The sequence below is a fragment of the Hemicordylus capensis genome, chromosome 5 (assembly GCF_027244095.1).
Source record: "Hemicordylus capensis ecotype Gifberg chromosome 5, rHemCap1.1.pri, whole genome shotgun sequence".
Classification (NCBI taxonomy): Eukaryota; Metazoa; Chordata; class Lepidosauria; order Squamata; family Cordylidae; genus Hemicordylus; species Hemicordylus capensis.
In genome coordinates this window covers 175239872-175267792 of record NC_069661.1, presented here as the reverse complement: position 1 = coordinate 175267792, position 27921 = coordinate 175239872, and the positions used below count along the sequence as shown (strand labels likewise).

General features: G+C 44.9%; 1 protein-coding gene across 3 annotated transcripts; it reads left to right on the top strand.

Annotated features, from left to right (window-relative positions):
* Positions 1–526: 526 nt before the first annotated feature.
* LSMEM1 (leucine rich single-pass membrane protein 1) lies at positions 527–26627 on the top strand. Of its 3 annotated transcripts, none has more exons than XM_053251830.1 (4): positions 527–667; positions 13233–13352; positions 21226–21366; positions 25447–26627. In XM_053251830.1, the coding sequence occupies exons 2-4, from the start codon at positions 13235–13237 to the stop codon at positions 25596–25598; spliced, it is 411 nt and encodes a 136-aa protein (XP_053107805.1). In that variant the 5' UTR covers positions 527–667; positions 13233–13234; the 3' UTR covers positions 25599–26627. The 3 variants fall into 3 exon arrangements, with proteins under 3 accessions (XP_053107805.1, XP_053107804.1, XP_053107807.1); XM_053251829.1 differs by lacking the exon at positions 527–667 and adding an exon at positions 9486–9633; XM_053251832.1 differs by lacking the exon at positions 527–667 and adding an exon at positions 12771–12859.
* Positions 26628–27921: the final 1294 nt, after the last annotated feature.

Sequence of the window (27921 nt, the reverse complement as noted above, 5' to 3'; positions counted from 1 at the left end):
TACTTCCCCCTCCCGCTGCTTTCCGCTGTGACGCCGTAAAAGCTCCCAGTAATGCTTTGTGCGCACGCACATCAGTGACGTGAAGCACGCGCACAATGCATTACTGGGAGCTTTGCAGAGCCACAGTGGGGGAGGGGCGGCAGGGAGGTATCCTGACGCCCCAATTACTCTACTAATTATGGCGCCACAGCAGAAAGCGGCGGGAGGGGTAAGTAAACCCTCCCACCGCTCTTAAAGCGACCCCCCACCCCAGTGCCGGACCGCAGTGTGGCGGTTCCGTGCACACCCCTATTCCTTTGGGCTGGCTGGCAACTGCAGCTGCTCTCTCCTCTCTCCTTCCATCTCTGCCTTGTTGTGAGCAGGGAGTTTTGGGCATGGGGCATTCAGTGCCTTTGACAGTGCTGCAGTTGCCAGGAAAGGGTTAACTGAGGCTACCAATCAGGGAGCAGCAGTGGGACTGCAGTTCTGAGTGGTCTCCTTGGGTCACATGATCACCCTGCCCACACCGGGGGTGTGTGTGTGTGTGTGCTGTTGCTGCCAGGGGGCAGGGCTGGAGGACCAACAATGCTAGCTGTGGCTGGGGATTGGGAACCCTGACATGTTAATCGTATGTTCCTCACACGCTCCCTGCTGAGTCTGCACCATATGCTCATGCGTTTGCTATGAGGTAAAAATAGGTTTCCAGTTGTATGTAGGAGGTCACCCTGTTTTCTGCTCCTGTGAATAGTTCCAATGGCTTTTAATCACTTGCTAAATGGTTCTGTAGCCTCAGGCACTTCTAACAGCAATATGTGAGCCTTGCATTGCTTCTGGAAGACACTGGTGTCTATCCTTCCTATTAAAAAAATGACTGGTTGCCTGTTATGTTTTTAGTACTTGAGGGCTTTTTCTTTTAACCTGAGAATTGAACAGCTGCTTTCAACATGATCTAGTGCATGGTGTGATATGACCTAGATGTTACTGCATCATAAAAGCTTTCTACCTATCTTCCTAATGCCATCTGGCATCTGAAGTAGGCTGTGACTTACAAAAACTTAGACTGTGTTAATTAGGCAATGGTGTTATATATGAATTGAACTTTAGGAACTCTAAGCCAAGACTAAAAAGCTGTCTCGGAATGTGAAAGCAGTTGTTTCAGATGGTAGTGTGCTTCCTGATAGCTACTGACAAACCATATAAACCACAGTTTCTCAACCACCGGTCCCTGGACAGCTGCCGGTCCCCGAAGGGTTGAGTGCCGGTGCCTGACTGGGAGTCAACCCCCGCCCACAACAACTGCAGTCAAGGCACTCACTTCCTCAATTTTGCACATGGCACAGAAGAGGAAGAGTATCACGGAGGCATGGGACCCTTCTTGTGCCTTGCCTCCATGTGCTGCTGAGATCTTCCTACAGCTATCTTTCCCCCTATCATTACAGCTTCAAACTGTATGCATCGTGGGAGCATCAAGGAAAAGGTATGCCCGTGGGTGCCACTTGAAGGGCTGCTGGTTCTTGCATGCTCATTGTTTGCAGCCAAAGGTTGGTTGATTGAAACCCAGCTGCCTGTTGCGGCCGAGGCGCCTTGAGAGGGAACGCTATTTACCTCTTGCATCGGTGGGGCGTTGTGGTCCCTCGGTCCTCTGTAACCCCCTGGTCTGCACTGTTGGTGGAAGACGGCAGCCCCCTTTGTGACCTTGTCAGGGGGTGGAACTTCTGACCGGGATCATGCTGCAGTGAGGGCTAAGTGGCGGAGGGAGGGAGGAGGGCCAACTTGGCTCGGGCTTTGCAGAAAGGGAGTGCAGGTGGACCTTCCTTGGGGGAGGGGGAGCGAGCACGCGTACCAAGGAGGGCTAAGTGGAGGAGGGAGGCAGCGTGGTATGGGGAAGAGGCAAGATACCATTTTGTGTGTTCATGCAAAAGGGTCATTGGATGAATGGCACTGGAATGAAGTGATCCTGGGGATTTGATGCCCAGCATGGTTCGTGTCCGATCCAAACTGATTTAAAACCAGCTGCCTGTTGCGGCCAAGGCAACTTGAGAGGAAACGCCGTTTCCCTCTTGCATTGGTGCGGTGTTGTGGTCCCTCGGCCCCCTATACCCCCCTGGTCTGCACTGCCGGTGGAAGACGGCGGTCCCCTTTATGACCTCGCCGGGTGCAGGGGACAACCTCTGGCCGGGATCATGCCGCAGTGAAGGCTAAGCAGAGGAGCGAGGGAGGAGGGCTGCCTTGGCTCACCTCGCAGGTACGCGCGGGCAGCATGTGGGACCACGTGAGCTGCATGGCCCCAAAGGCAGGCTGGTGTGATTGGCGCACGCAGGGGAGTTGGGAGGGGGACACAGAAACGTGCATTGTGAGAGAGGATGGGGGATCACCTGCTACACTCTGGTGCACAAGGACAGTGGCGGCAGCTCTTGGACCCAGGCGACCTTCCGAGCGCGGTCCAGTGCACCATTGCCTCACCCACCCTGAACAGTGCCTCATCTCCCCAGCGAGGAAGATGAGGCATCCACCACTACAATGCCTCACGCCCTCCGCCATCTCAGAATCACCCCCTTCCCTTTAATGCCAGGTCCCCACCTCTCTTCTTCACATTTTCTTTCACCGTTTAAAAAAACCCCATTCCAAGCACCTGCCATGTAACCATTTTTAAGGAGTTTTGGAGGAGCTGTGCGGGTTTCATTGTGTCTGCCTCACAAAGTGCACATCTAAGAGCAGGATCCAGATCAAGCCAGGTGATCATGACCAAACAGCACTGGCACAAATGAGAGATGACTAAATTAATTTCAGTGGGTGGTCCTAACGTCATCTGGATCCGGCCCTGCAACTACACAACTCCTGCTAAAACTCCACCTCCATCATGAGAGGGTTAAACTGTAGACTCCGGCTCTACTGAACTTGCCCAGCTCTCCTCTCCTCACCTCCTTTTTGCTTTACTTGACATCCAGCCTGATGAAGCGTTTGGGGGAATTCAAAAGCTTGCTTGTGTGTTGTTTTCACTGGCCCCATGTAGCTTTTGAATTTTTCTAATGGCCCAGCATCCCCTCTCCACTGAGTAATCACAAGCACCCCCACCCCCACCCCGCACATACTGAAGACATACTGGAGACAAATTTGTTCACCCAGGCTTTTAGATTCAGGGGTTCTCAACCTTAGGTTCCCAGATGTTGGTGGACTTCAACTCCCATAATCCCCAGCCATAATGGCCAAATGCCATTGTGGTTGAGGATTATGGGAGTTTAACTGAGGGACCCAAGGTTGAGAACCCCTAATATTCCATGTTTGCAAAAGATTCCAAATTTAATGATTTTAATGCTTATATTATTTTAATTGTAAACTGCCCAGAGATGCAAGTTTTGGGCAGTATAGAAGTCTGATAGATAGATAGATAGATAGACAGATAGACAGATAGACAGATAGATAGGATCCTGATTACTCTGTTGGGCTAAGTAGAGTATTGCCAAATTTGCAGACTTAAAATCTATATATATAATTCTCTAAGGCATACCCATGGCTAATCCTGTGTGTGGCAGCTCTTGTGAGAGTTCAGGAGCAGAAGCACCTGATTGGGCAGTGGGGATTCCATATGCAGATAGGGAGGACGAGCCTGTGAGAGCAGAAGCACCATAGTGATTGGGCAGTGGGGATTCCATATGCAGATGGGGGGAGGAGTCTGTGGCACTGTGGTGATTGGGCAGTGGAGATTCCATATGCAGATAGGGAAGAGAAGCCTGTGATGGTTAAGGTCAGTCGGAATGCAACTGTTACTGGTCGGAAGACGTTCTTGATTGTAGAGGAGTATCCTCTATAATAAAATGGTTAGGTGTGCGCCCATGTCTCAGCGCCCGTGTCTTTCTCGGGTGTTCTGGGCATGCGCGGAGCGCATGCTCAGAGCGCCTGAGAAAGATACAGCCGCAGGGACACGGGCGGCCATGTTGTCTTCGAGGGAGAGCAAGCAACCGGGAGAACTCTTGGCGGTGCTGGTGGCGGGACTTTCCGCCTGGCTGCCCACAGCGACGAGCAAGCGGCAAAGCGGGAACCGGGAACAACTCTGGGCGGCAGCAGCAGCAGAACTCTCGGCCCGGCCGCCCACTGCGACAGCAGCACTCTCGGCCCGGCGACCGAGCCGCCCACAGCGCCGGCGGCACTCTCGGGCCCGGCCGCCCAACCGCGGCGAAGAGCAAGCGGGGAACAAGTGGGAACCGGGGAGAACTCTTGGCGGAGGTGGAGGCGGAACTCTCCGCCCGGCCACCCACTTGACTGGGGAGGGCAGAGGAGCAGCCAGCCCCAAAGAGCGAGCCCAATAAAGAAAGCAAAGAGGAAAAGAGAAAGAAAACAGAAACAAGGGAGTGAGAAGAGGTGGAAGAAAGGAAGGAAAGGAGAGAGAGAAACAGGAAGAGAGAGAAAAGAAAGGAAAGGAAAGAGAGGAAGAGGGAGAGAAAAGGAAGGAATGAAAGAGAGAGAGAGAGAGAAACAAAAAAAAGGAGGGCGAGAGAGAGGGAGAAGGAATAAAGAAAACAAACAAACAAAAAGGTACTAGCGCCCGTTATTTTAACGGGCTTAAAAATACTAGTATGTATATAAAAGGATAGTGGGCAGGGGTCTGTGAAGAAAGGGGTCATGAGGGAGTAAAGAGCCCCTTCAGAAGGAGGCTTCTGTTGTGTGAATTAGATGAGGAAACAAGATGAACAAGATCTGTTAACTCAGGAAGGGGAAGAGAGAGAGAGAGAACAAAAAAAGAAGTGGGGGGGACAGACAGGGGAAAAGTGAGTGGAGGAGAGAGAAAGAGACAAAAAGAAAGAAAGAGAAGAGAGAAAGAAGGAAGGGCAAGGGACAGGCCCTAGCCGGTTAGCGGCCAAAAGGGATCGAGCAGTCATGACGGCGGCAGCAAGAAGGAAGGGCCCAGTCAACCACTGCTGTTGACTGTACTAGCATGCAGATGCTCTGCGTGGTTTAAGCTAGTATCCCTTAATAACTATGTGTTGTCAAAAAGAAAAAGATCTGTGCTACTAAAGTGGGGGTGGTAATCTGCGAGTCTGAAGATCAATTCAGTGCCCAGCCCAGTTATTGAGGCCTATAATGCTATTAATCTGGAAAGGAATGGGTGGTAATTGCTGTCAAACAAGGCTTAAGATATTATAGTACCCTCCAAAGAATACTGATCAAAACCAGCAGTTTTTCAATGGAAAGGAAAATTTATCCTCCAATTGTAGAGGGAGCTTCTGTGGTGGAGAAAACTCCTACCAAATAACCTTTCCTTATGTCACAGTTCTGCTAATATAATTCAGATAGGAAAGTTTTCAGCATTCTAACCTTATTAGCCCTGAATATTCTGTTGGTGATAAAATCTAAATTGTTTGCCCAATCTGCCTGAAAGTTTGCAGGCATCAACTAGGGAACACCGCCCTTCAGACCTGGTGCAGAAAGTGGCTAAGATGCAGTTAAAAATTTGATCCTTAAACTCTGGAAAACAAGTGTTTGCTGCTACTAGGGTTGTTCATGGGACACTGCAATCCCAATGGATCTGTAGCATCCTCCTGGTGCTGCTTCCAACATGGTCATCTCTGGTGCCTCTTCTGCAGGAAGCAGAGCCCATGGGGTTGAGAACTACACAGGGACATTGGGATTGGGAAAGCACATGGGGACATATTGGAAATGTATTTACGACCAGCACTATTTCCATGGCTGCGGCGGAGTAGTGCATGAACTTGCAAGGGAATGCAAGGAGGTGGTAACGAATTGTGGAAGAGAACTCAAGCTTCGGTGAATGCTTATGAGGAAGCATAAGCTGGTGGCAAGGCAACAGGGGCACATACAAGCTATGTGAGGCAGTGGGGTCAAGATGGTGAATAGACTTGTAAAGGCACGTATGGCAGCAGTGAGGTGCAATTAGGGATGTGCATGGAACCAGTTTTCCCGGTTTGGTTTGAATTTGAGCTGAATTCAAACTGAATTGGGAGGCTCAGGCTTGATCAAGCTGCTACCAGTCTGTTCTGGTCTGACCATCGAGCCCCCTGAGCCAGATCGTGAGCTGGCTCAAGAGGCATACTTGTAAAGAGGAATCCAGAGAGGGTTTGGCCAGTAGTAATTGCGGAGGGGGGTGGCGATGAAAAATACTCTTATTTGCCTTTTAAAAACTGCAAACCGATGATGGTGCTGGCACCTGTCTGGCACAGCAAATTTTCCCTTTTTAAAATGCCACCCAAATGGCTTCACTGTAATGGCAGTTGTGCCTGCGTCTGTTATTTGGGAGGCCAGCTGCAGGGCTGGAGGAGCCACTGCCGCCACGATTCCTTGCCAACCCTGCTGCAATTGCTGCCATCCCGGCAAGCCAGGCATGATCGCTGCCATCTCCGCCGGGCTGCCACCACAATTGGCTTGCCGTTTTAAATGGTAAACTAGCCTACCCGCACAGAGCATATGTGCGCTATTTGGGGCTGGCTGTTCCTCCTCCCTTCTGCCCCACTCTCCCTCCCCCTCCCTCCCTCCTGCCCCACTCTCTTGCCCTCCCCACTCCCTCCTGCCCCACTCATGCCCCCTCCCCCTCCATCCTGCCCCACTCTTTATTGCCCCCTCTCCTCCCCCTCCCTCCTGCCCCCTCCTTCCTCCCCCACTCTCTCTTTCCCCCTCCCCTCCCTCCTGCCCCACTCTCTCTTTCCCTCTCACCCTCCCTCCTGCCCCACTCTCACCCCCTTTCCAGTCTCTCTGCTGCTTCCCCATCACTTTCTCGCCTCACCAGCCTGGCCCTCCGCCTCCCGCCCCCTGCGGCCAGGCCGGGCTTTGCCACTTCCACCACCGCCTCCCCCTTACCCAGGATGGCCTGGCCTGCCCCTGGCGGCCAGGCTGGGCTTTACCGCTGCCTCCCCCTTACCCAGGATGGCCTGGCCTGCCGTCCCGCTGCCGCCTGCTGCTCCCAGCGGCCAGGCTGGGCTTTACCGCCACCTCCCCCTTACCCGGGATGGCCTGGCCTGCCATCCCACCACTGTCTCCTGCCCCCGGCGGCCAGGCCAGGCTTTGCTGCCGCTGCCACCTCCCCCTTACCTGGGACGGCCACCTTTTCTTTTTTTGCCCTGAACGCTTGCCCAATGCTATGAGCTCTCACGACAGTGCCGCCACCAAATCTTGCTGGCCCACGGCCCATCTAATCCAGTATTCTGCTTCACACAGTAGCCCACAAGATGCCCCTGGGAAGCCCATAGGTAAGAGCTGAGGACATGCCTTCTCTCCTACTGCTAATCACCGGGAACTGGTATTTAGAGGTCTCTTGCCTCTGATGCTGGAGGCGGCCTATTACTACTGGCCAAACCCTCTACTTATGAAAGGAATGCTTGCTGGATTCCCTTTTATAAGTATGCCCCTTGAGCTGGCTCACGAGTTGGGGCTTTGAACTGGGGGTTGCTCACCCTTATCTCAGACCATTCCCATTTTTCAGGGGCTGGTTTGGCTTGAGGGTGAGCCTTCAAACCTGCCCGGTTCAAGCTAGATCAAGCTCAACCTTGAGCCTGTTCGCACATCCCTAGTGGCAATTGTACTTACTTGGGGTATGCACAATACCGGTTTGCCCGGTTCAGATTGAATCTGGACTGGACTCGAACCAGACCGGGCATGTTTGGTTTTGTGTACCTCCAACCACCACTACCACCACCCCCGGCTTCGGCTTGAGTTCGAGTCGGTCTGGGTTCAAAAAGTAAAAATAAAATAAAACCTTAAAACAAAACAAAAAACAAACAAACAAACAAACAAACAAAAAACACCAGACCCAGGGTAACTTCACAGGGTGCTTCTGTGGCCATGGGGTGTCTCTGAAGCTTGCCCTTCCCCCATCAGCCTCCCCCAGTCATTACAGGGCCAGTTCAGCCCATTTTCGGGCCTTTCTGGCCCTCTCCCAGCTCACAGTGACCATTTTGAAGGCTGCTGAGCATCCATATGAGCTATTTGTGTGCCCAGGTCATGACAAATAGCCCATTTGGGCATGCAAATAGCCCATGTGCATGTGTGGTGGCCTTCAAAATGGCCACTGAGAGCTGTGAGAGGACCAGAAAGGCCCATAAATGGGCCAAAGTGGCCCCGTAAAGACTGGGGGGAAGCCAATGGAGGGGAGGGGGAAGTGGCCACAAAAGCACCCGCCCACCCCTCAGAGGCAGCAAAGTTACCCCAGGCCTGGCGGTGAGTTAATTTTTTAAAAAATTGTTTTTACTTTTCGAAACCCAGACCAGCTCCAAGCTGACCTGGGAGGTTCGGCTTGAGGTTGAGCTGAACCGGGCACGGTCTGGCTTGAAGGCAAATCCTCAAGCCAACACACATACCCCATCTGGTAAGTACACATCCCTAGTACTTACCAGGGAATGCAAGGTGGAGGAGAGGTGACTGGGGCTTTGAGGTGGTATATAAGGTGGTGGCATACTGCCTTTGAACACCAAGGTTTTACATCAGAGGTATACTGCCTAAAACGGGAATACTCCACTTAACCAGCATGTGTAAGCTCTTACTCATAGTGCCTAATCAGATGTTCCTTTTTAAAATGCCTGGAAATTCAGTAATCCAAAAACCTTTCATTTAAGATGAAAGTTAAGATGCTTTACATTTTTACTCATGCTCTAAAAAGATTTTATACAGTCTGGTATATGATGATGGCTTTAGAAATGAGGCTCCATGTATCCTCACTTAGCCTTAGTCTTTCAGTTGGACACTGGGCTGTGGAGGGATATATCCAGGTAGACATTTAATTGGTACAGCTTCCCTGATCACTGCCTAGAGATGCCCCTGATTAATTTCTGCCTGATGCATCTCTGATCACAGCAGAGTGTGGGAGCATGGAACCTCATTTCTAAAGCCATAATCATATAACAAACTGTACAAAGTCCTTACAGCTTATATGACACGGAAGTTAAGATGGGCACATTAACTTGCAATTTCTATTCTTTTTAGATCATGAGTGAAAATGTAAAGCACCTTACCTCTCAAACCGAAGGTTTTTGGATTACTGAATTCAACAAAAAGCCTTGGCAAATAAAAGTCTTAATATGGTACCTAAACAGTAATGCAGCAGTCATTCTGAATGTGTCTGTGGAGGCTATTCCAAAGACTTGGTCATATAAAGAGAATCCTGCTGAATTAGACAAACGGTTCATCTAAACTGGCATCCTGTGTCTCACTGTTTTTGGCATGATGTTCTGCCCAAAAGCAGAATATGAAGACAGTAACCATCTCCTACTGTTGTTCCCCAGCAATATGAGGCTGTCTGGCTATATTGGCTTTGACCCCAAGCTACTAAATTCTCTGCAACAGCTAATGAAAGCATTTATGCAACTAGGAACTTTTATACTGGAGAAGAGCACTGCAGAAATATAGCAATCTTCAGCATATTTTATTGAAATGGTGGATTCCCAACTATTTAAGACTATTAAAAAGCATATACAGCTCTCTACACAACATAAAACATATACACTATCTGGTCAAATATTTGAAACCCGACAACTTAGTTGAAATGAATACTAAATATAGACGAAAGGACACTCCGTTAACTTTCAGAGCTGAGCTTGCAGGCTCAGGAGAGACACTCTAATGGATTTCCAGAAGACAAGGGGAACAGCATACAAAATGTTTCCTGCTGGAACATGATTCTGGAATTCTTCTGAACAGAAGCTTAGCAGGGTATGGTTAAGATATAAGCAACATTCCATTTTTACAGCTTTAAATCTGTTAAGAATTTATTTGTTCTTTGGTGAACTAAAGCTTATTAAGTTCCATTTTCATCCTCTGTATTTGGGAAAAGTTGTAAAAAGGAGTCATGAGTAAGTGATCAAATAAATATTGATGACTCACTCAAACGGCAGAAAGATTATATTAGCTGTGTAAGAACCGAGTACTTAGTTCTTAATAATGACTTAATTGTCTGCTCTGGTTTCTTTCCAGGCACACACATGGGGGAAATAAAATACAAATTGGATACAACTTCTTGTTTTTAATTTTAATACGTCCTAAGTGCATAATGGAATAGTTGGCTGTAAGTATTTCAAACTACAATGAAAACCAGCCAGTCAAAGCTAATTATATTTACTAGCGCCGAGTTCATTAGAGCCCAGTCTTGCTTGATTCCTCTGTAATAGAAAAAGTTTAAATATTAAAAATATCATGAAGACTTCTGCATCTTGGTAATTAATATTTAGAATGTGCATGGTTTGCACAGAAATGCTGGGTCCTGTCCTATGAATATCTTCATAGGAGGAAACAAAAAATAACATCAGTGACATGGCTTTCAGACATGGCTTCCTTCCACACTGTGATATTTCCCTAAGGGTATGATAATCCATCTGTCCTGAACTCAGTGTTGCATATATGAAATATTTCCTATTATATATAACTGGTCAGTTGCTACAGTAGCCTAATCCTTCATCTTCAAGAGTTGGTTGGAATGAAAAGTTAACAGATTTATCGTTCAGCAGTGACCATTTCCCTCTGTCTCTGTATGAATTGACCCCCTACCCTAATATTTGAATATTGTGAAGCTCAATTGCTCTATAGACCAATGCAGCCAATTGTCCGCAAATGAGTGTGCCAACTGGAGAGGGGTGTATGTGCTGCAAGCTGATGCAGCAGTTGGTAAGTGCTCTCGTGTTTGTGCAGCAGGGCTGGTTGTGGCTACATAGCAGAAATGTAGCCACATTATTTAAAAAAAACTGTAGGTAGCCTCCTTTAAATAGCACTTACATTTATATACCGCTTTAAAGCATTCTAGTGACCACATTGCTTATGTAGGCTAGTTCAAATGTACTCACTGAGGGTCAAGTGATACTTTACATTATGTACATCATTTCCTCTTCGATTTTGATTCTTCCTTTTGTAAAGACCAGCCATGGAGGAGCTGAACAGTATCAGGACCACAGTGTAGAGTGAGGGGAGCTATCACTTTCCCCCTGCACCACAGCCCCAATGAAAATCCCCCCCAACTGAATCCCCTCTGGGACCTATATCGGGCAGCAGCGATATAGGAAGATGCTGAAAGGCATCATTTCATACTGGCAATGGTAAACCCCTTCTGTATTCTACCAAAGACAACCACAGGGCTCTGTGGTCACCAGGAGTTGATACCAACTCGATGGCACACTTTACCTTTATTTACCCCAGGAGGGCAGCTGCTATTACAAAGCCATAGAGAATTGTCTAATAAATAATATTAGAATACCTAATATTATTTATTTATTATTTATTCTATTCAATTTTTATACCGCCCTTCCAAAATGGCTCAGGGTGGTTTACAATTAAAAACCACCCTGAGCCACTATTATATCAGTAGTGCAACAGATGTTCTCTGGATCTTGCCTCATCCAGGATGTAGGGCTGGTAATCAGTGAATTGGCTTCCTGAAGCCAGTACCCACAGCTTTTTGGCAGAATTCAAAGATAGATGTTCTGCATTTTAAAATACTGCCGTCTCTTACACATATCTGAAAGTGCTCTTGTGAATTCTACACACAAAGTTGAAACAGCCCAAACCAGACGATGAAATGCAGATGTGTACAGGAACACTGAGGTGCTGATAGGCAATGTCTAGAAAGGATAGGAGCAGGGATACTGCTGAGGGTCATGGTGGGGGACAGAACAGAGCCACTGGGCTGCCAGATGCTGGCTACAAAGGCTTAGGGCTGACATTCAATGGCCACTGGCAGGATTCTGTAAAAATATGCAATATTCTGCAACAGAAATCTGCAATAGACCCCTGCGAACTTAGCAAAGAGGCACCTTCCAACGTGGTGATTCTCTTTATTTAGCAGGGAGAGTAACTGGCCCTATCCACCCCCAGCACAGCATCCCTCCAGTGGCTGTTGTCTGTCTTATGTTTCTTTTTAGATTGTGAGCCCTTTGGGCACAGGGATCCATCTTATTTATTTGTTATTTCTCTGTGTAAACTGCCCTGAGCCATTTTGGAAGAGCGGTATAGAAATTGAATAAATTTTAAAAAAATTAAATTCTCCAAATTCTGTGTTACACTTGGCAAACAAGTCTAGAAACATGTTTGCTAGTTTTCTTCTCAAAAAACCAGACCCAGAATAAATAAAACAAGAATCACAGCTGTGCTTTTCCTAAACCAAGTTTTCATAAACAGCAGATAAGGTGGTAACGCATCTGGGGTGTACTCCTTCAACCTTCCGTTAAGAGTTCATGTGACCAAATGGTCTTTCAGGAGGGGAATCGTCACACAGAAAATGAGATGTCAAAGAGCAGACTAAACTAAAACCTTACTTTTTTCTAGTTGTAGAGGGTTGTTTTTGGTTGGGAACATACAATTACTGGGGACCTTAACTGCAGAGGAGATAGCAAGCCAAAGTCCAGACATTGGTTTGCCATCTCATCTGTAGTATATGAAAACTAAGACTGAGGAAAATTGATGGCTATTAGTCAGAGTTATATGTAAAGATGACTTGTACTGCAGTGGCAGTTCACTATAGAAGTGAATAGCACTTGTACCTTGTTGAGGTACAGTCTAGCTTGTCATTTCTGGATAAAAGCACAAAGGACCTGCTTCTGTGAATGCTGAGAAGAGAGGAAAGGATGACTCAGGAAACTTGTGTTTAGTAACACAGAAACCCATGCAGGGGAAAGACAGTTGGCAAGCTCTGAACCACGTGTGTCCCTTAGCACTATTCAGAATGTCCTTGGTGAGAAGCCAAAAGGGCAAAAGGGTGAAACAGAACAAACCTTTATGAGCAGCAACAAAATAAGGTTTTAAAAAAAAATTCGACCTTTTTCCTCCCTCCCTCAGTATTTTCTTTCATTCTGGTTGTTTTCATTCTCTTGTGCATCCTTCACAGTCTTTTAAGCATGGGGCTTAATGACCAACAGGATTAAAACTTTTAAGGGCAATTGACTCCTATTTGAAGGTAAAAAGCAAAGTCTTAGTTCTTATTTGAGGACCAGCATGTCCAATTTCTTGGTCCAATTTCTTGGTCCAATTGATATGATCTTCTTGTAGCTTGGATTTAGGATGCTTCCAGTTAGGTGGTGCTTGCAAGTTTGATACTCTGGTCCACATAAGGATTCTATCAACCATTGTTCTAGCAGGATCAGCACAGCAGCTATAGCACATGGCCCTCAAAGGTAGCATGAAAAGCCCCTATGTCAGATGACACCTTTTTCTGAGATACTTACTGTCTCCTGTTTTGGTGTGCCACCATCACATTACCTGGAAGTGCCTATATTTTGATTAAAGACACGTCAGAGTTAGGTTTCTTAACTATTTTTCTTGTTTTTTAGGCATGATGGAGAATTCTTCTTTTGGAAATGACTCCCATGATGAACGAAAACTTTACGCTGTTGATTCCTTAAACAACTTAAATGAACAAAGACTTTGTGTGGCTCGATCTCATTACCAAAGTATGTATGCCAACTGGTTTTCAAGATATCAAAACAACACTACTCATTTTGCAACATATTTAACTACTATATTTACCTGAACCCAAGTCTAGTTTCTCCCCAAGTTTGTTGCTGTTAGAAATTGCAGCGGGGAGCGGGGGTGGGGGTGGGGTTGAAATCTTAAATTCAGAGTCCCTTTCTGGTAAACACAGATATAACCTCTATTTTTAAGAAGGTAACCTTAAATTTAGAATTGTCTTTTATTTGGGTAAATATGGTAGATACATGTGTTTTCTGAATGATTTAAACAGAAGGTCTGGGGTGGGGGAGAACAATACCTGTAACTACTATAGTCCCTCCTTTACACAACAGGATCTGTGTCTCCTGTTTTATCTGGTTCCTCTCTTGGGCAGCATTCATTCATACAATATCATTGATCTGAGAATAAACTGAACTGGTAGTAACTGCATTTATGCCTCTTCAAAAATGAATTAATTGCTTCTCTGATCATTGCTTTTCAAGCTATGAACAGTGTCAGTGTACTTTCCCATTAGCTGCTTTTGATCTGTATCTTTTCCCTTCTGTAGGAGATTTTAGCTGCTGTATTTTTTTCCTGTGAACGAAATGGATTGTTTAGAATAATTGGCATGTTAGAATATAAGATTCTAATTCCCTCTGATCTTTCTATTCTGATCTTAACAATTTGGCAGTGAGCTTTTATTTCAAAGAGGAGGAGTAAATACCACCCATTTTGGGGATTGCATTTCTTTGGTGGTGGATTTAATTGAACATGATATGCTCCTGAGAAACCAAACAGTTATCTCATTCCATGTAGCTTTGTCAAATAACTCTTTAAAATTGCTCTGTACTCATTTTAATTCTCATGTATCTTTGTCTCTAATGTACACATGGCAACAAGATTATTTTTAGCTGCTCATGCCCAACTCCCTTGCTGTGTGTTCAAAGCTCTTTCAAAGTTATAGTTTCTTGGCAATGTGCCACATTTTGATTCTTGAACAAATATAGAACCCTATGGCTTCTCCTTGGCTTATAATAGACAGGCAGGATCCCACTAAGCTAGTCGTGATTAAGCTGCATTGAAATTTAAAGTAAAGTGTGCCTTTGAGTTGCTGTCAACTCCTGGCGACCACAGAGCCCTGTGGTTTTCTTTGGTAGAATACAGGAGGAGTTTAGCATTGCCATCTCCCACACACTGTGAGATTATGCCTTTCATCATCTCCCTATATTGCTGCTTCCTATATTGCTGCTGCCCTATATAAATGTTTCCCATAGCCTGGGAAACTTACCAGTGAGGATTCCAATCAGCAAGCCCTGGCTTGCTAGTCAAGTCATTTCCCGCTGCACCATTAGGTGGCTACCCCATTGAAATTACTGGAAGGTAGGCTAGTCATGTCTCATTTATTTCAGTGAGGCTTAGTCATGATTAACTTAGCCTGGATTCTGCACAATGTGTCTATTTGGCTGATGGATACCAGTAAAATACAAATTATGGTCTAATTGATTTCTGATCAAATGGATAAACATATAATTATGACTGCTGTTTACATATTATATTATAGCAAGCAAGAAATAAAAAGAGAATATCATTCAAGAGATGCAACTGATAGCAGCAGAAGTCCATGTCAAAAGTGTTTTCCATACTAGATGCTACTCTCTTCATCACAGATATGAACTTTGCACCAGAGGACCAGCCTAGACTATACGCAGATGGTTACTGAAGCTGCATGTTTGTTTTTAAAATGTAAATAGCAGCTGCAGGGGTTGGTTTGGGTCAGGACTACAGCTGGGAGTTGGCTCCAACTCTTTCCCTTTGCCATGGTCCCAATCTGGATTAGCAACCCCCATCATAACTGCAGTTTACATTTGAAACAAGTTTTTCTAGTAAGAACTAATCTGTCTACTTTCCTTTAACTATCCCTACAACTGTACCAAATTTGGTCCAAATTGGTTCCCACTTACACCTCAAACATTCATGCATCCGCCATCTTGAACTGGAGTGGATAACATAATTACAAACTATGCCCTTGAGCCATCCCTATGTGTTTCTTCATCTATAGCAAATTTGGTTCAAACCAATTAGGCGGTTCACAAGTTAGCCCAATTGTGCCTCAAACATTCACACACCTGCCATCTTGGATTGGAGTGGATGACATCATTGCAAACTATGCCATTGAGGTGTCCCCATATATCACTCACTACAACTGACCAAATTTGGTTCAAATTGGTTAGACAGTCCACAAGTTAGTTCACTTGTGCCTCAAATGTTCATGTGTCTGCCATCTTGAACTGGGGTGGCTGACATCATCACAAACGACATCATTGAGGTTTCCCTATGTGTCCCTACAACAGTACCTGATTTGGTTCATATTGGTCCAAGCATTGGAAAGTTGATAGGGATACACACACACAGCTGGGTGATCTCATAAGCCTACTATAACGTAGGCTAAAAAGAAACATACAGGTCTCTCACACAATCTGCATATTGTCTAGCTTGGCCCCACTATCCCTGCATTCAAAAAAAAAAGTACAAGATTTATTCTACTCTGATGGATAATTTAATCTTGTACTAATGTTTTGAATTTCTTCCCTAGAAAGTACCACATTCAAGGATGTGAAAGTTTTGTGTGTCAAGGCTCCATGTTGCTTGACTAAGAACCCACAGCTTTTCTTCTGCCAGCAATTTTGCAAACTTTTGCACAAAAACCTGCCTTGGGCCTGAAGCCAATTAAATGTTGTAATGAGGTCATACGAGGGCCACATTGGGAAATCTTTGCAAAAGAGCCAGTACAGGTAGCCTAACAGATTTAAGGTTACATAATTATACTTCTTCTTAGTGTGCAATTGGATACAATGCTACTTGCATCTTTTCTTTAGTATATGGGCTAGAAACTTTCTCTTTTCAAAATCATCACCATCATCATCAGAGTTTTATTGCATAGGACTAAAAGCCTTTACAAAACAGGTTTTAAAACAGAGGAAGAACAATTTCTCAGAATAAAATTTTAAAAAAAGTAATATTCAGTTTAACGAGTCACCTTTACAATTTAAAGCAATATTCTCCAAGAATGCAGCATGAATGGATTTGGCAGTTTGATGGGGGCACTCCAACCCCACCATTAGTGACACTCTAGCTGCTTGTTCGTGCCACCTCATCTACACTGCCACTGTCTCTTGGCTTCTCCCATACCTTCTCCCCCAGCACTGCCCTGGCCCCTCACCTACATGAGGCACTCATCTCTCATTTAGTATCCATCTCTCATGCAGTGTCCTCTCTAATTTTTTTCATCTGTATGCGGAATGAGTTTTGTTCTGGGCGGCAGTATCAAGGCATTCAGAATGGGGCTTTCCTGATTCAGCTGAGCGGGATCTAAAACTAACTGAGTGGACATCCAAAAACTTGTGAGCGCGCACACACGCACACATCTTAGAGGGAACACTGCTTTCCTGGCGCTGGGAAGTTCGGCAAGCTGGATGCCTGATCTGGGCCCATGTGTGCCGCTCATTTAGGATCCAGTTTGTGTGGCACTGGGAAGTTGGGTTGCTGCTCTCATCACTAGAACAAAGGAGGCAACTGAACTCCTTAGTGCTGTGCATGGTGGATATAGAGTGGGAAGGGAGGATGAGGAGCGGCAGCTGACAGGGAATGCATGGGTGTTTGAGGCTGGCCGTGAGGCCTGGGTGAGCATGGGGCTGGGGACAATTGCGCTGGTCACCCTGCCCAAAGGATAGGTCGATCCCTAGGGTGGCCAGATCCTAAGCCGGAGCATTTCCAGATGAAGCTTATAGCTCATTCCTCCTCCAGAATGGAGCATTTGCATTCACATATTAGCCAGATTTACTCCAAAGTCCCAGCAAGCTACCAGGGAGCACCTCACACACAATTTGGGTTTTTCATTGCACATTAGAGCATAGTCCGATTTATGTCCGGGGTTTAAAAATCCACTTTTTGTATCGCTTTGGTGGGGGGGGGGATTCAAACTTGCAGTAAAGCCACGAAGTTAACTGCAGTAAGGCCTGCTGTCTGGAAGTGCTCCTGGAAGCTTTTCACACGGGGCTTTTGAAGCCCTTTGACTCGTAACTCCTCTGGAATAGAGGGGCTGCGTTCAAATATCAGCTAGATTTACCCCAAAGTCCCTCTGAGTTATCGGGGAGCCGCTCACACACAATTTGGGTTTTTCACTATGCATTATTGTGTAACCCGATTTATATCTGGGGTTAAAAAAATCCACTATTTGTGTCGGTCTTTGGGGACAAATTCGAGTTTGCCACAAAGCCTCCCTGTATACATGTGGTAAAACCTGCTGTGCGTAAAAGTCTCTGGAAAGGATGACCCTCTGCCGATGCCAGGTTTTCTATTGTGTGAGGGAAGAGAGGCACTCTCTCTTTTCCTCTGCAGCTGCCTATACCTCCTAAACGATCTCCTTGATGGTCCCCCAAAAGCTCAGGGACACCGTTTTGAGAGGCACAGGTGGCTGCAGAAGGAAAGAGAGATTGCAAAACATTGTGTCCTTCCCAGCACAATGGAAAACCCTGCCATGTCAGTGGAGGGTGGTTTTGGATGTTGGCTGGTAACTGTTACTTGAATAGCTTTTCGGCACTAAGTGGGCTCTGTCAGATGCAACATGGAACCACGTTTGAATTTAACAAACAAGCAGAGATACACTCTGTGGTCTACCGAGAGAGAGAGAGAGAGAGAGAGAGAGAGAGAGAGTGGTTTGTTTTGCCCCTCCCTTTGGCTAGTCCTCCCAGACACAATCCCAGAGTTCCAAGTCTGCCTGAGCCCTGGCAATGCTTTGCCCTGTCACTCTCTCCCTCACCACTGCCAGCTTGGCATAGGGAGAGAAATGTTGCATGAGGCACAGTGGCTCTTTCTGCCCATCCTCGGCTGCTTTCAACTGGTCAGAGCCTGGCTGTGGCATGGCTATACAAAGATGAGCAGCCCACAGCCTTCTTGTCAGCACAGAGCTTTCTTGTAATACTTAGGTTAGAGAGAAATGAGGACACTACCCCATGGCTCCCCAAGCAGAAATCAGCTTGTGGCTTGCTTTTGGCTCCTGTAGCCACCCTGTCCTTCCTCCCACCCCCTGAAACTCCTGGTCAATGTCTGCATCCAGCACACAACAGTATAGGAGAGTTGGTGTTGCAGCCTGCTTATGGTAGCGGAGACGTCAGTAGTTGCTGGGGAGGTTTTGCCCATGGTTTGTCTGGAGGAGAAACCATGGAGAGGCATTACTCAGTTGCTTCTTGGCTGCTCTGCACTGGCCTCTTTGTGGGCAGAGGCAGAACTTTTGCAACAAGCTGAAAATAAACTGCTAGGGTCAGTTTAGATGCAACGCAAATTGAAGCAGTTAAAACAACCAAGCCAACTACAAACTTTGGTTACAAAGTTTGGTTTGTTGGGCCAGACTGAACCTCAGTTGAAGTTGGAGGCATGTTCAGACGAAAAAACCTGGGAACACCAAAATTCAACCAAGCTTCTGCATTGTTTCTGAATGCTCCCGGTGTCTAAACTGCTGTGCTGAACTTTCTGCCCCATTGCTTTACTAGACCCTGAATCCACCTTCCTTCCATTGCTGTAGCAAGCAGGAGCTTACTTGTATCCCATAGCAAATGGAGGAAGAGGGTGGGCAAAGGGGTTGGTGGAGCAGTGGGATGTAAGGGAGAGTCCATCAGACCCAGTCAAGATACTAGCCTAGATGGGGGGGAAATCAGGGGAAGAATAAAAGCAAAAAGTGATTGGAATCATTTCTTATTACAATACTCAAAGAAGGTCCATTCTGCTGCCTCTGTCTTACAGCATGGTAGTTTCTATGCTTATATATTTGGTGCCACTCAGTGCAGTTAATTCGTGCAGGCTATTCTTGGCTTTCTGTATTTCAAATTCATTATAGCAATTGTTTGCATATCAATGTTTGCTTGGAGTTTTGAAAGAGCTGCAGTTCAGAGCCATTTGTTTTCAACTCTTTTGACTTCAATGGGCCGTTGTCCAGTTTGTGATTTCAGAATGCAGCCAAAGAGAAGTATGTTGTTTTGATGCCTTCCAACATTCCAGCACATAATGACGCTATTTTCACGACACGAGCTGCCTGGGGTCACCCACGAGTGGAGTGACGGGAGCCCTTTGCTCCCAGCTGTGCTAGCAGAGGGTAGCCCTGTTCTTCTACCCCATGTTTTACCGAGGTAAAATGCCCCTAATAGCATAATAGGGGCAGCTATTCCATTGGTGGTGGGGAATCATCAAAGATATGGTGCTAGTAGGCCAATGGGCCAGTGCCAGCAACCCAAAGAACCTCACCTTATTAGGGAAGTATCATGACATAAATTGAATCAGAGACGCACATTATTAATAGTGGTCCAGCTTTAGTACTAGCTTCCTATTGCCTTCTAGTTTCATTCATAGTATTGATTGTGATTACTAACACTCAGAGGTGCACCTGGGTAATTTTGGAGCCTGGACCTAGTGGGTTGCTGGGGGGGCCCTTGCAAAATAAGCATCCTATCTGCCCCCACCCATAGCCTGATGGTTTCACACAGCTTCCCACTGGTATACGGCGGGGGTGTGGGGGTGTGTGCGTGCGGGCTTCAGTTCCAGAAGATTTTGTAATTTTCTGCCATGAAGCAAGCCACTTATAGGACTTTTTGTTTTTTAAAAAATTAAAAATTTATTAACAGATGGACCAATCCACTTCAAATTAGAGATACAGAGCCCTCCCACCCTGCCCTATATCCGTGCCAGATATGAAAACCCTGTGCCAAGCCATTCCATAAATATACCTAGGGTGGGGGTTGGTAACCACAAAAAGGAAATCACATACTTTCCATTACTAGGTCAGAGGAGGAGGTAGGCACTGCTCAGTACACACAGCAGCAGGGCAGGGTGTGCACAGTGTTCGCCACTCTGCCTGCAGACTGGCTGCCTGCCATGCCTCGCTGTTTGTCCTCTCCGGTGTTGCGTGGCTCGGGCAGGCTGCTTGAAAACACCTGTGGCTCCCCACCATGTGTGTATGCAGCTCCAAGAGCTTCTTGCCTGGCCTAACCCAGCTCTGCCAGGCCTAGGGGAGATCAGGCAGGCTGCCCTTTTCCGTGCGGTGCGAACAAAAAAAGATAAGCAAACCACTTGCACAAAGAAGCATAACTTTTTGCCATTCCTGCTACATCTGCTGGCGTGCCTGGGAAGGAAGACAGGGCAGAAGCAGCTACCAAGGCAGGCAGGCACAGCCCACACTGAATCGGCCATGGCCTCCCACCGCATGGGAGAGAGATCAGGGTGGGTTGGTGGGGACCCCAGCTGCAGGTCTTGCACACTCGGCTGCTCAGTGTGGGCGGTGCAACACATGGCAGTGTGGCCACAACAACGCTACCCACACTAGGGCCCCCTGGCAAAGGACCAGTCCTCGGACTGGAGGTCCGGTCCAAAGGATGCCACTGCTAACACCCACCCTAACAAAATATATAATTGATTATAGTTCCAGCTCGCCTTTTAACCCAAACATACCCTCATGGTGGCTGACAAATACACTAGTTAAAACATTGCCTAAACTCAACACATCTGAGACATCGTTTCAGGTGTTTCAACGTAGCCTTTTAAAACTGTCTGAGAGGGCTTTGTGAGGTTTACCATCTACATGCTAATTCATAATAAAAAAGAACAACTACATAACAATCTGTTGATTAAGCAGGTGGAATTTTAAGAGTCCTTTCTTGCAGAATTGCTAGTGAAATATAAGTTAGCATGGTTATTTTTGGTTTATGGTTGAGATATTATGAATATTTTCTGCTATTTTCTTCTCAGAGTCACAGCTGATTTGCCACATTAATTCTCCATGGGCCATAAGAGGTGTCATCTTAGAATCTTTTTGTTTTTGTTTTACAGCAGTCTGGGAAGAGAACTCAGACAGTGATGGCTGTTTGGCGATGCAAAGCAGCATGAAATGCCCAAGCTGGTTCTTTGTAACTTTGATCATTACTTTAATTGTCAGCTTGGCACTTGTTTCTTTTGTAATAATCTTAATAGGTAAGTAAGTACACCTTAGTTCTACTGATATAGCTTGCACAGGCTAGAATTTAATGGGCCTGTATTCTATGAAATGTTTTATAACGTTCTCTCAACTTTGATATATGATACTATGAATAAATAAGTGAACGAAAGAACAATGCACACCTGTGGTAAGAAAATCCTATAGTAGGAAGCTCTATGAGTGGCTATGAAGCTGATCTTCACTCCAGTGACAGAGGCTGCTTTTGGGGGCCAGGGTGGGGCAGAAGGGAGGGAGTCGGGGGTAACCATAGGTGGGGCTAATAGTAGGCATGTCCAACCCTAAGTTTAAAAGTAGTGAATCATTAGCCCATGGTTTTCTCCATCTGTACAGTTGTTTGCTTGTCCCAATCAACATCTCTGTAATTGACACCAGCACTTGGCAGCTGGCTATTTAGAGCTAAATTCACTCCTTGGTTTCCCCCTCATTCTCTAGATCTCTGAACTTTGCCAAGATTTGTTAGTGGCATTTTTTAAAAGAAAAGAAAAAGAAAAGAGCTCCTAGCAAATGCTGGAGAAATCTGATGCCTCCTGTGCTGAGTGAGGAGTATAGAGCTGGCTTTCCTCTGGAGAAAGATAGACAGGGCTCCTATCTGTTCTGAACTCCATTTGCTTGTGAGCTGAGTGCTCCCATTTTGCATACAGATCTCCAGAGAGTCTACTCTGGCTGCCTAGAAGGACTCTGGGAAATCAAATAGTTGGGTTGGCCTTGTTTGCTGGCTATTGGTCAGAATAGGTGCCTGTAAGCTATTCTGACTTCTGATTGGTTAGGGGCTGGGCTAGCTCCTGCCCACCCTTGTGGGGGAAAGAAAAAAATACAAATATTTATATACTGCCTTGCAACAAATGTTCCCAAAAGGCGCATCCTGATTGGTGCTGAGGCACTAAATATACAATTTGGGTAGTGACAAAGTATGGTAATTACTTCATTTGGGGGCAATGGATCCCACTGAACACCCTAAGAGGGAGAAAATGAATTTGCAAAGGGATTTTTAAAAAAAAGACCAAGAGCCAATGCCATCTACTGGCAAGCACTGAAATAGCAAAAGCAACATTCAAGCAAGGCACTTTCCAGATTGGACACTACAACAGTGTCACTATGTGTCCATTAAGTGTGCTTCCAGACTACCTGTGTTTTGACACTGCAGTCCCTGAGCTGACAGCTGGTTGCTATTCGCATTTCCGAAGCCTTCTTTTGGCTTCGGAAATGCGTCACAGCCTTATAATGTTGCATGTGCGTCGAAAAAAAATAGCTGTATTTTCCCATTGTAGAGTTTTGCGCAAGATAAAAAAGGCTGCTCCCCCTGCTGGTGGCTTTGCACAACAAACAGCTTCAATCCTTTCTTTACGTTTTCAATGTGATCTGCCCAAGCTGAAGCATTTTACCACTGTGTAGTGGGTAATCTGGGAAGCATCCAAGAGAGACAGACACACAGAGGGAAAGACAGAGAGGAAGAGATGGTATGTTTGGTGAGAGAATGTGGGATTGGCAAGCGGGGGGCAATGCCCCCTTTGCCCAAATGTGCAGCCTCCTCTGCTTCACTCGCTGCTGGTGAAAAAAATCCCACCATCAATTCAATGTTGGCTTATTTTGCAGTTGCTAGTGAGGGAACAGGTGATATGTATGAAAAGAGACAGATAGAACCTGAATAATGAAAGCTGATTACTTTTCATATAATGTTTTGGAGATAATTGCATTGTTTGGCTTGTATATGCCTCCCTGTCCTTTTGTTTTGTTTCTCTCTCTTTCTCCTCTTTGATGCCTAAGAGAGTGACTATAAGTATATGTACAGGTGCATGAATGTGTGCATTTTCATGAGACTTGGGGTAGAAATTTGGTTATGGTGGGGTTTATTTTATTTTATTTATTTATTATTAAAACTTTTACACCGCCCTTCCAAAAGGCTCAGGGCAGTTTACATTAAAACAACATTAAAATCAAACTCTAAAGTTTAAACTCTAAGCATGAAAGGATTCAAGGATAATTATTATTGGCCTACATGCTGTGAAGCACCCCACCAATTCAAGAGTGGGGTGCCTGAACTTGTTCTGATTCTAAAGGACATCCATGCTGCTACTGAACCTGCAGAGCCTCTGTGGCAGCTAAGAATTGTGTCAGCACTGAAACAACACCACTGCCATTAGGAATACCCCCATTTTGGGGGTATAGAATAGAAACAAATGCAGTTGCTTTGTAGGCTGGGAAAAAGAGGGATCCCCTTTTAAACCAAATTGGGAGAGCAGCATTTAGCATCTGGTTTAACTTCCCCAACTGCTTTTTTTAGCCAAACCAAGCAACAAGATATCAGCATAATTGGAAGGATGAATCATCTGCATAAAACCTTGAAGGGACAGAAGAGATCAAATATGCTGTGTTTGGGTTACTGAAAATATTGCCTTATAGTCGTGTTGCCTAGGTGTTTTATTACTGCTGATCAGATTTTTTTTATTCCTTTAAAAAATGCTTTATCCCTGCTGAGATGCAAGTTTTCCTTCCAGAAAAAAAAGAGACCAGATGTGATTCTGAGGAAGACAAGAGAGCCACATAGGATTGTCCCTGGGATATGAAGATGAGATGCAATGCCAAGAATGGCCTGGCTTCCCTAAACAAAGCAAACCATGAAACCCTGGGGATATAGAAAAATGGAGTTTAGGATCCTCAGAATGGGGATTGAGGGGTCATTATGGGATGGCCCATTGCTCAGAGTCTCAATTCTCTTCCTCCTCCATGACCTCTTCCAGTTCAACAGTGGCGACACTTGCACAGAGCTTGGGGGAGAGAGAATGCCTAGCCTTACCTAGCTCTCTGCTGCTTCTGCCTTCATGGTTGAATTATAATAATAGAAACTTTATTGTAATATTAGAGATTTTAAAAAACATACCTAATTATTCTTGGGGGAGAAGTATCATTGAGTTTAATTATCTAAAGGGGGCCGAGCCCCAGATTTTCTCAGTGCCTTGCAAAGCCTCTGGTGTGGATAGTCAGCTAGGGCATGTTGACCCATTATTATTGGCCATTTACTTACTAGAACAATATGTAAAGCTGCAGAGTGTGTTCACTTGTACTAGGTGAAAATTCCCATTTCACAAACAGAATTGAAACTCAGAAGGCTCTTGGTCCTCATGATGCAAATTCTGTCTACTGCATAATGGAACTCATGGCCTCTTCATGATCTGCCAATGTTGTCCCCTTGATGCAAGTCCCATGCGCTTCATGCTGAAGCCTCTGCCTCATGATCTGCCAGTGCTGATTTGGCATTTACCACACAGAGTTGCTGCAAAGTAAAGTGTGATGTGTTTACTGAAAAGCCTGGAGACTGGGCTTTTCTCCAACTATTGTGGTGTGAAGCATTACAAATGTCTATGCTTGTAAGAAAAAAACACATCAGCTGCTATCTCTAGGACAACATTCCATGATCATAGTTGTCTTACTGTTAACTCAACTTGATAAGATATAAAACAGGGGGAGGAGATGCTGGCCAGTGGCTTGGATGGCACAGGATCCCTCATATTTATATTCCAGGGCCAACCCTATGTGGCTCCTTTGTATTTCTCAGAATCACACCAGGGTGGGTTACTCTTTCATTTTTCTATTTTCTTTCTAGAAAGAAGACTGGCATCTTTGACAGTCTAATGGAGGATGGAGTTGCCATCCTCACCAAGTACATAACAGATCAGAGGATGAACTCCTTCACAGCCACTAAGCTTGTCCAGGATTTACTCTGTGTGTGTGTGTGTGTGTGTGTGTGTGTGTGTGTGTGTGCACATGTATGAGCATGTCTGCCCCGGTGGTGTGGTATACCAAGTGGCTTGGTGGATTGATTTAGAACATACCACAGCATCTCCAACCTGAGCATCACTGACCATGCTGATTCAGATTTGCTGGAAGTGAACAAAGGCAAATTGGTGAACCAACAACTGCACTTTTCAGTTAAAATGTAAAGCAGTGCTTCAGTTGGACATATTGTTATATGTTATATGTTGTTATGTATTATCTGTGCTGTGTTGTTAATCTGACAATGTGATAAACTGCTTGAAACATTACCTCTTCTTCTATAGTTCATACTGGAGACAAGATGGATGAAGTGTCCAAAAAAATTGTTCAAGAAAGGAAGAGCATTGAAGACCTTCAAAAATTAAATGACATGATTTTACAATACCTAAACCAGACAGACTGGATGGAGAATATAGGAAACCTCAGCACAGTCTGAAGAGGACAATCAACTCTGGATCTTCCAGACTATTGACTACAGTCAGACTATTGACTGAATATCAGGGCAATGGGTTACTCTGCATAATAAAATCTATTCTCAGTCTGGCTACTTTGTGTAATAAAATCTATTCTCATTTAATTTCAGACATATTCTGTGCATCAGAGCTTTTATTAATCATTTTGTAGACCCCAGAACTCAGAGCAAACTTAGAAAAGAAGCTGCTGAGAGTTAGTTTTTACCACTAAGGATTGTAGTTTTATTCCACTTGCAGGTTCTCTGTCATTCCTTGGATATTGTCGGATATTGTCATATTTGTCATATTCGTATATTGATCAATGGATGGTTGAGCTTAGTGTAGGCATTTGATTTTGAAGTGCTGCATCTAAATCAACAGTTACAAACTGTTATATGCAGATGGCGTAACATACTGTATTGTGGTTTACATTTCTAGCTCAGTACAAATGTAGAATATAAATTAATAATAGTGTCTATTTTCTATGAGGCAGCATGTGTTAGTAGTTGTGCATAATAATGCATCTAGTGCATTCTGTACTGTAGGATATGCAAGTGCAGGAGTATGGATTTTACTGCTTTGCAAAGCATACTTCAGAATTTATAGAAGTGATGAATTCATTGTTGAGTCACACAGATTTCCAGATAGGCATGATCAATGCAGGTTCAGCATTTTGTGGAAACTTTTGTCTGTTTGGCTTAAGATGTAAATATCCTTTTTACTGAGAAAGTTGTAAGCTTTATTCAAATGTTGTATTGTACAAGTGTACACATGTCTGTAACCCACACTAAACCTAGATTTGAATAATTATGTGAACCAGGCCACAGTGTGAACAGGGCTATAGATACACACGAACACACACACATTTTTTATTGCTTTTGTCGACAGGCAAGTTATTGTGTTGATTCATTGCCAATGGTGCTCTGATTCATTGACCCACTGTCTCTTTTATTTTGACAGTTGCTATTATGAGCAAATTGTGATCTTTTGTAATTAAAGTATTAGATTGTCAACCTTTCTGCTTTTCAGATCTGTCATAGGATCAGGGGATTCACAGGCAATAATGATTCATTTTGGGAGGGGCCTCAGCATATAACAGGAAAAAGTGGAAAAGGTATTTTACCAGATCTTATTACAGTATCAACAGAACAAAAATGGGATGGGTGGTGGTGTTCTCTCCTCTATGGTTAGTAAGGCCTGATTTATACATGAACATGTGCCAAAGTTAGATACCTTACCCATGTATGCATCCCACTTGTGCCTGGTCGTGTAGAAGTCTACTTATTATGTGTGACAATCCATTATACAGTAACTTTAGAATACTACCAGTTGATGGGCTTGGTGGCTGTGCCACTGGGAGAGGAATAGCCAGCATGTTACAAGCTGTAGTCTGCATAAGTTAACAAGCGTCTCTATGTTTGAGTTACACACACACACACACACACACACACACAAGCTATCTGCTTTTACATATAGGAATGATTCATATACAAAGGCATTTGATTATAAGACCAGCTCCAGGTCTTCAGTTCATGAAAGGATTTATAGAACCTCCATATTTCCTAACGCTTCGTTGGCTTTTAAGCTACTTTTACACTATTTGACATTCACTTCACAACCCACCAGGTTAAAGTCCGGAATAGCAATGAGCTTGTTCCAGAAGAAGCAGCCTCACATCTGTGCTGCTAATTTATAATTCTGAAGAATGTACAGTTATGCAGATGGATGGAAGGGCAATTTCAGCATCTATCAGTAACACCTTGTTTTGTTTTCCACTTGTACTCTCACCTTATCAGCTATTTGCTTCACTTTACTCACTTTGAGGAATGTAGCTTACTTGAAGTGACAAGTCACCATTTGTTTTTTTTAGGTTAGTGAAGCAGAGGAAACTATTTATTCCCTTCAGTATTTAAAGGCAATTACTGAATCAGCCACAGTTTGAGGTTTATGTTGAAAAGATGACAATAACCACAGTTGAACTACTACTATTACTAATATTTATATACTATTTTTATTTATTTATTTATTACATTTATATACCATCCCATCCAAATGGCTCTGGGTGGTGCACAGCAGCAAAAACATAATCCACATAGGTCATTTAAAAAATATATAATACAAAACAATTTAAAAAATAGTTTAAAACCATTAACAGTTAAAACATTAAAAACAGTTTAATGTAGCAGGAGTAATAACTATAGTCTATATCACAATCCATCTAATCACATCCCACCTAATGGCATAATGGGGAAGTAACCTGCCTAGAGAGCAGGAGGCTGATGGTTCAAATCCCCGTTGGTGTGTTTC

What these genes read in the sequence shown, in the direction of transcription:
- LSMEM1 (XM_053251830.1), top strand. Translation starts at nt 13,235, where the DNA reads ATGATGGAGAATTCTTCTTTTGGAAATGACTCCCATGATGAACGAAAA. An exon ending in GGCTCGATCTCATTACCAAA is followed by an intron (nt 13,353 to 21,225) that starts GTATGTATGCCA and finishes TTTGTTTTACAG; the next exon opens with CAGTCTGGGAAGAGAACTCA. An exon ending in TTTTGTAATAATCTTAATAG is followed by an intron (nt 21,367 to 25,446) that starts GTAAGTAAGTAC and finishes CTTCTTCTATAG; the next exon opens with TTCATACTGGAGACAAGATG.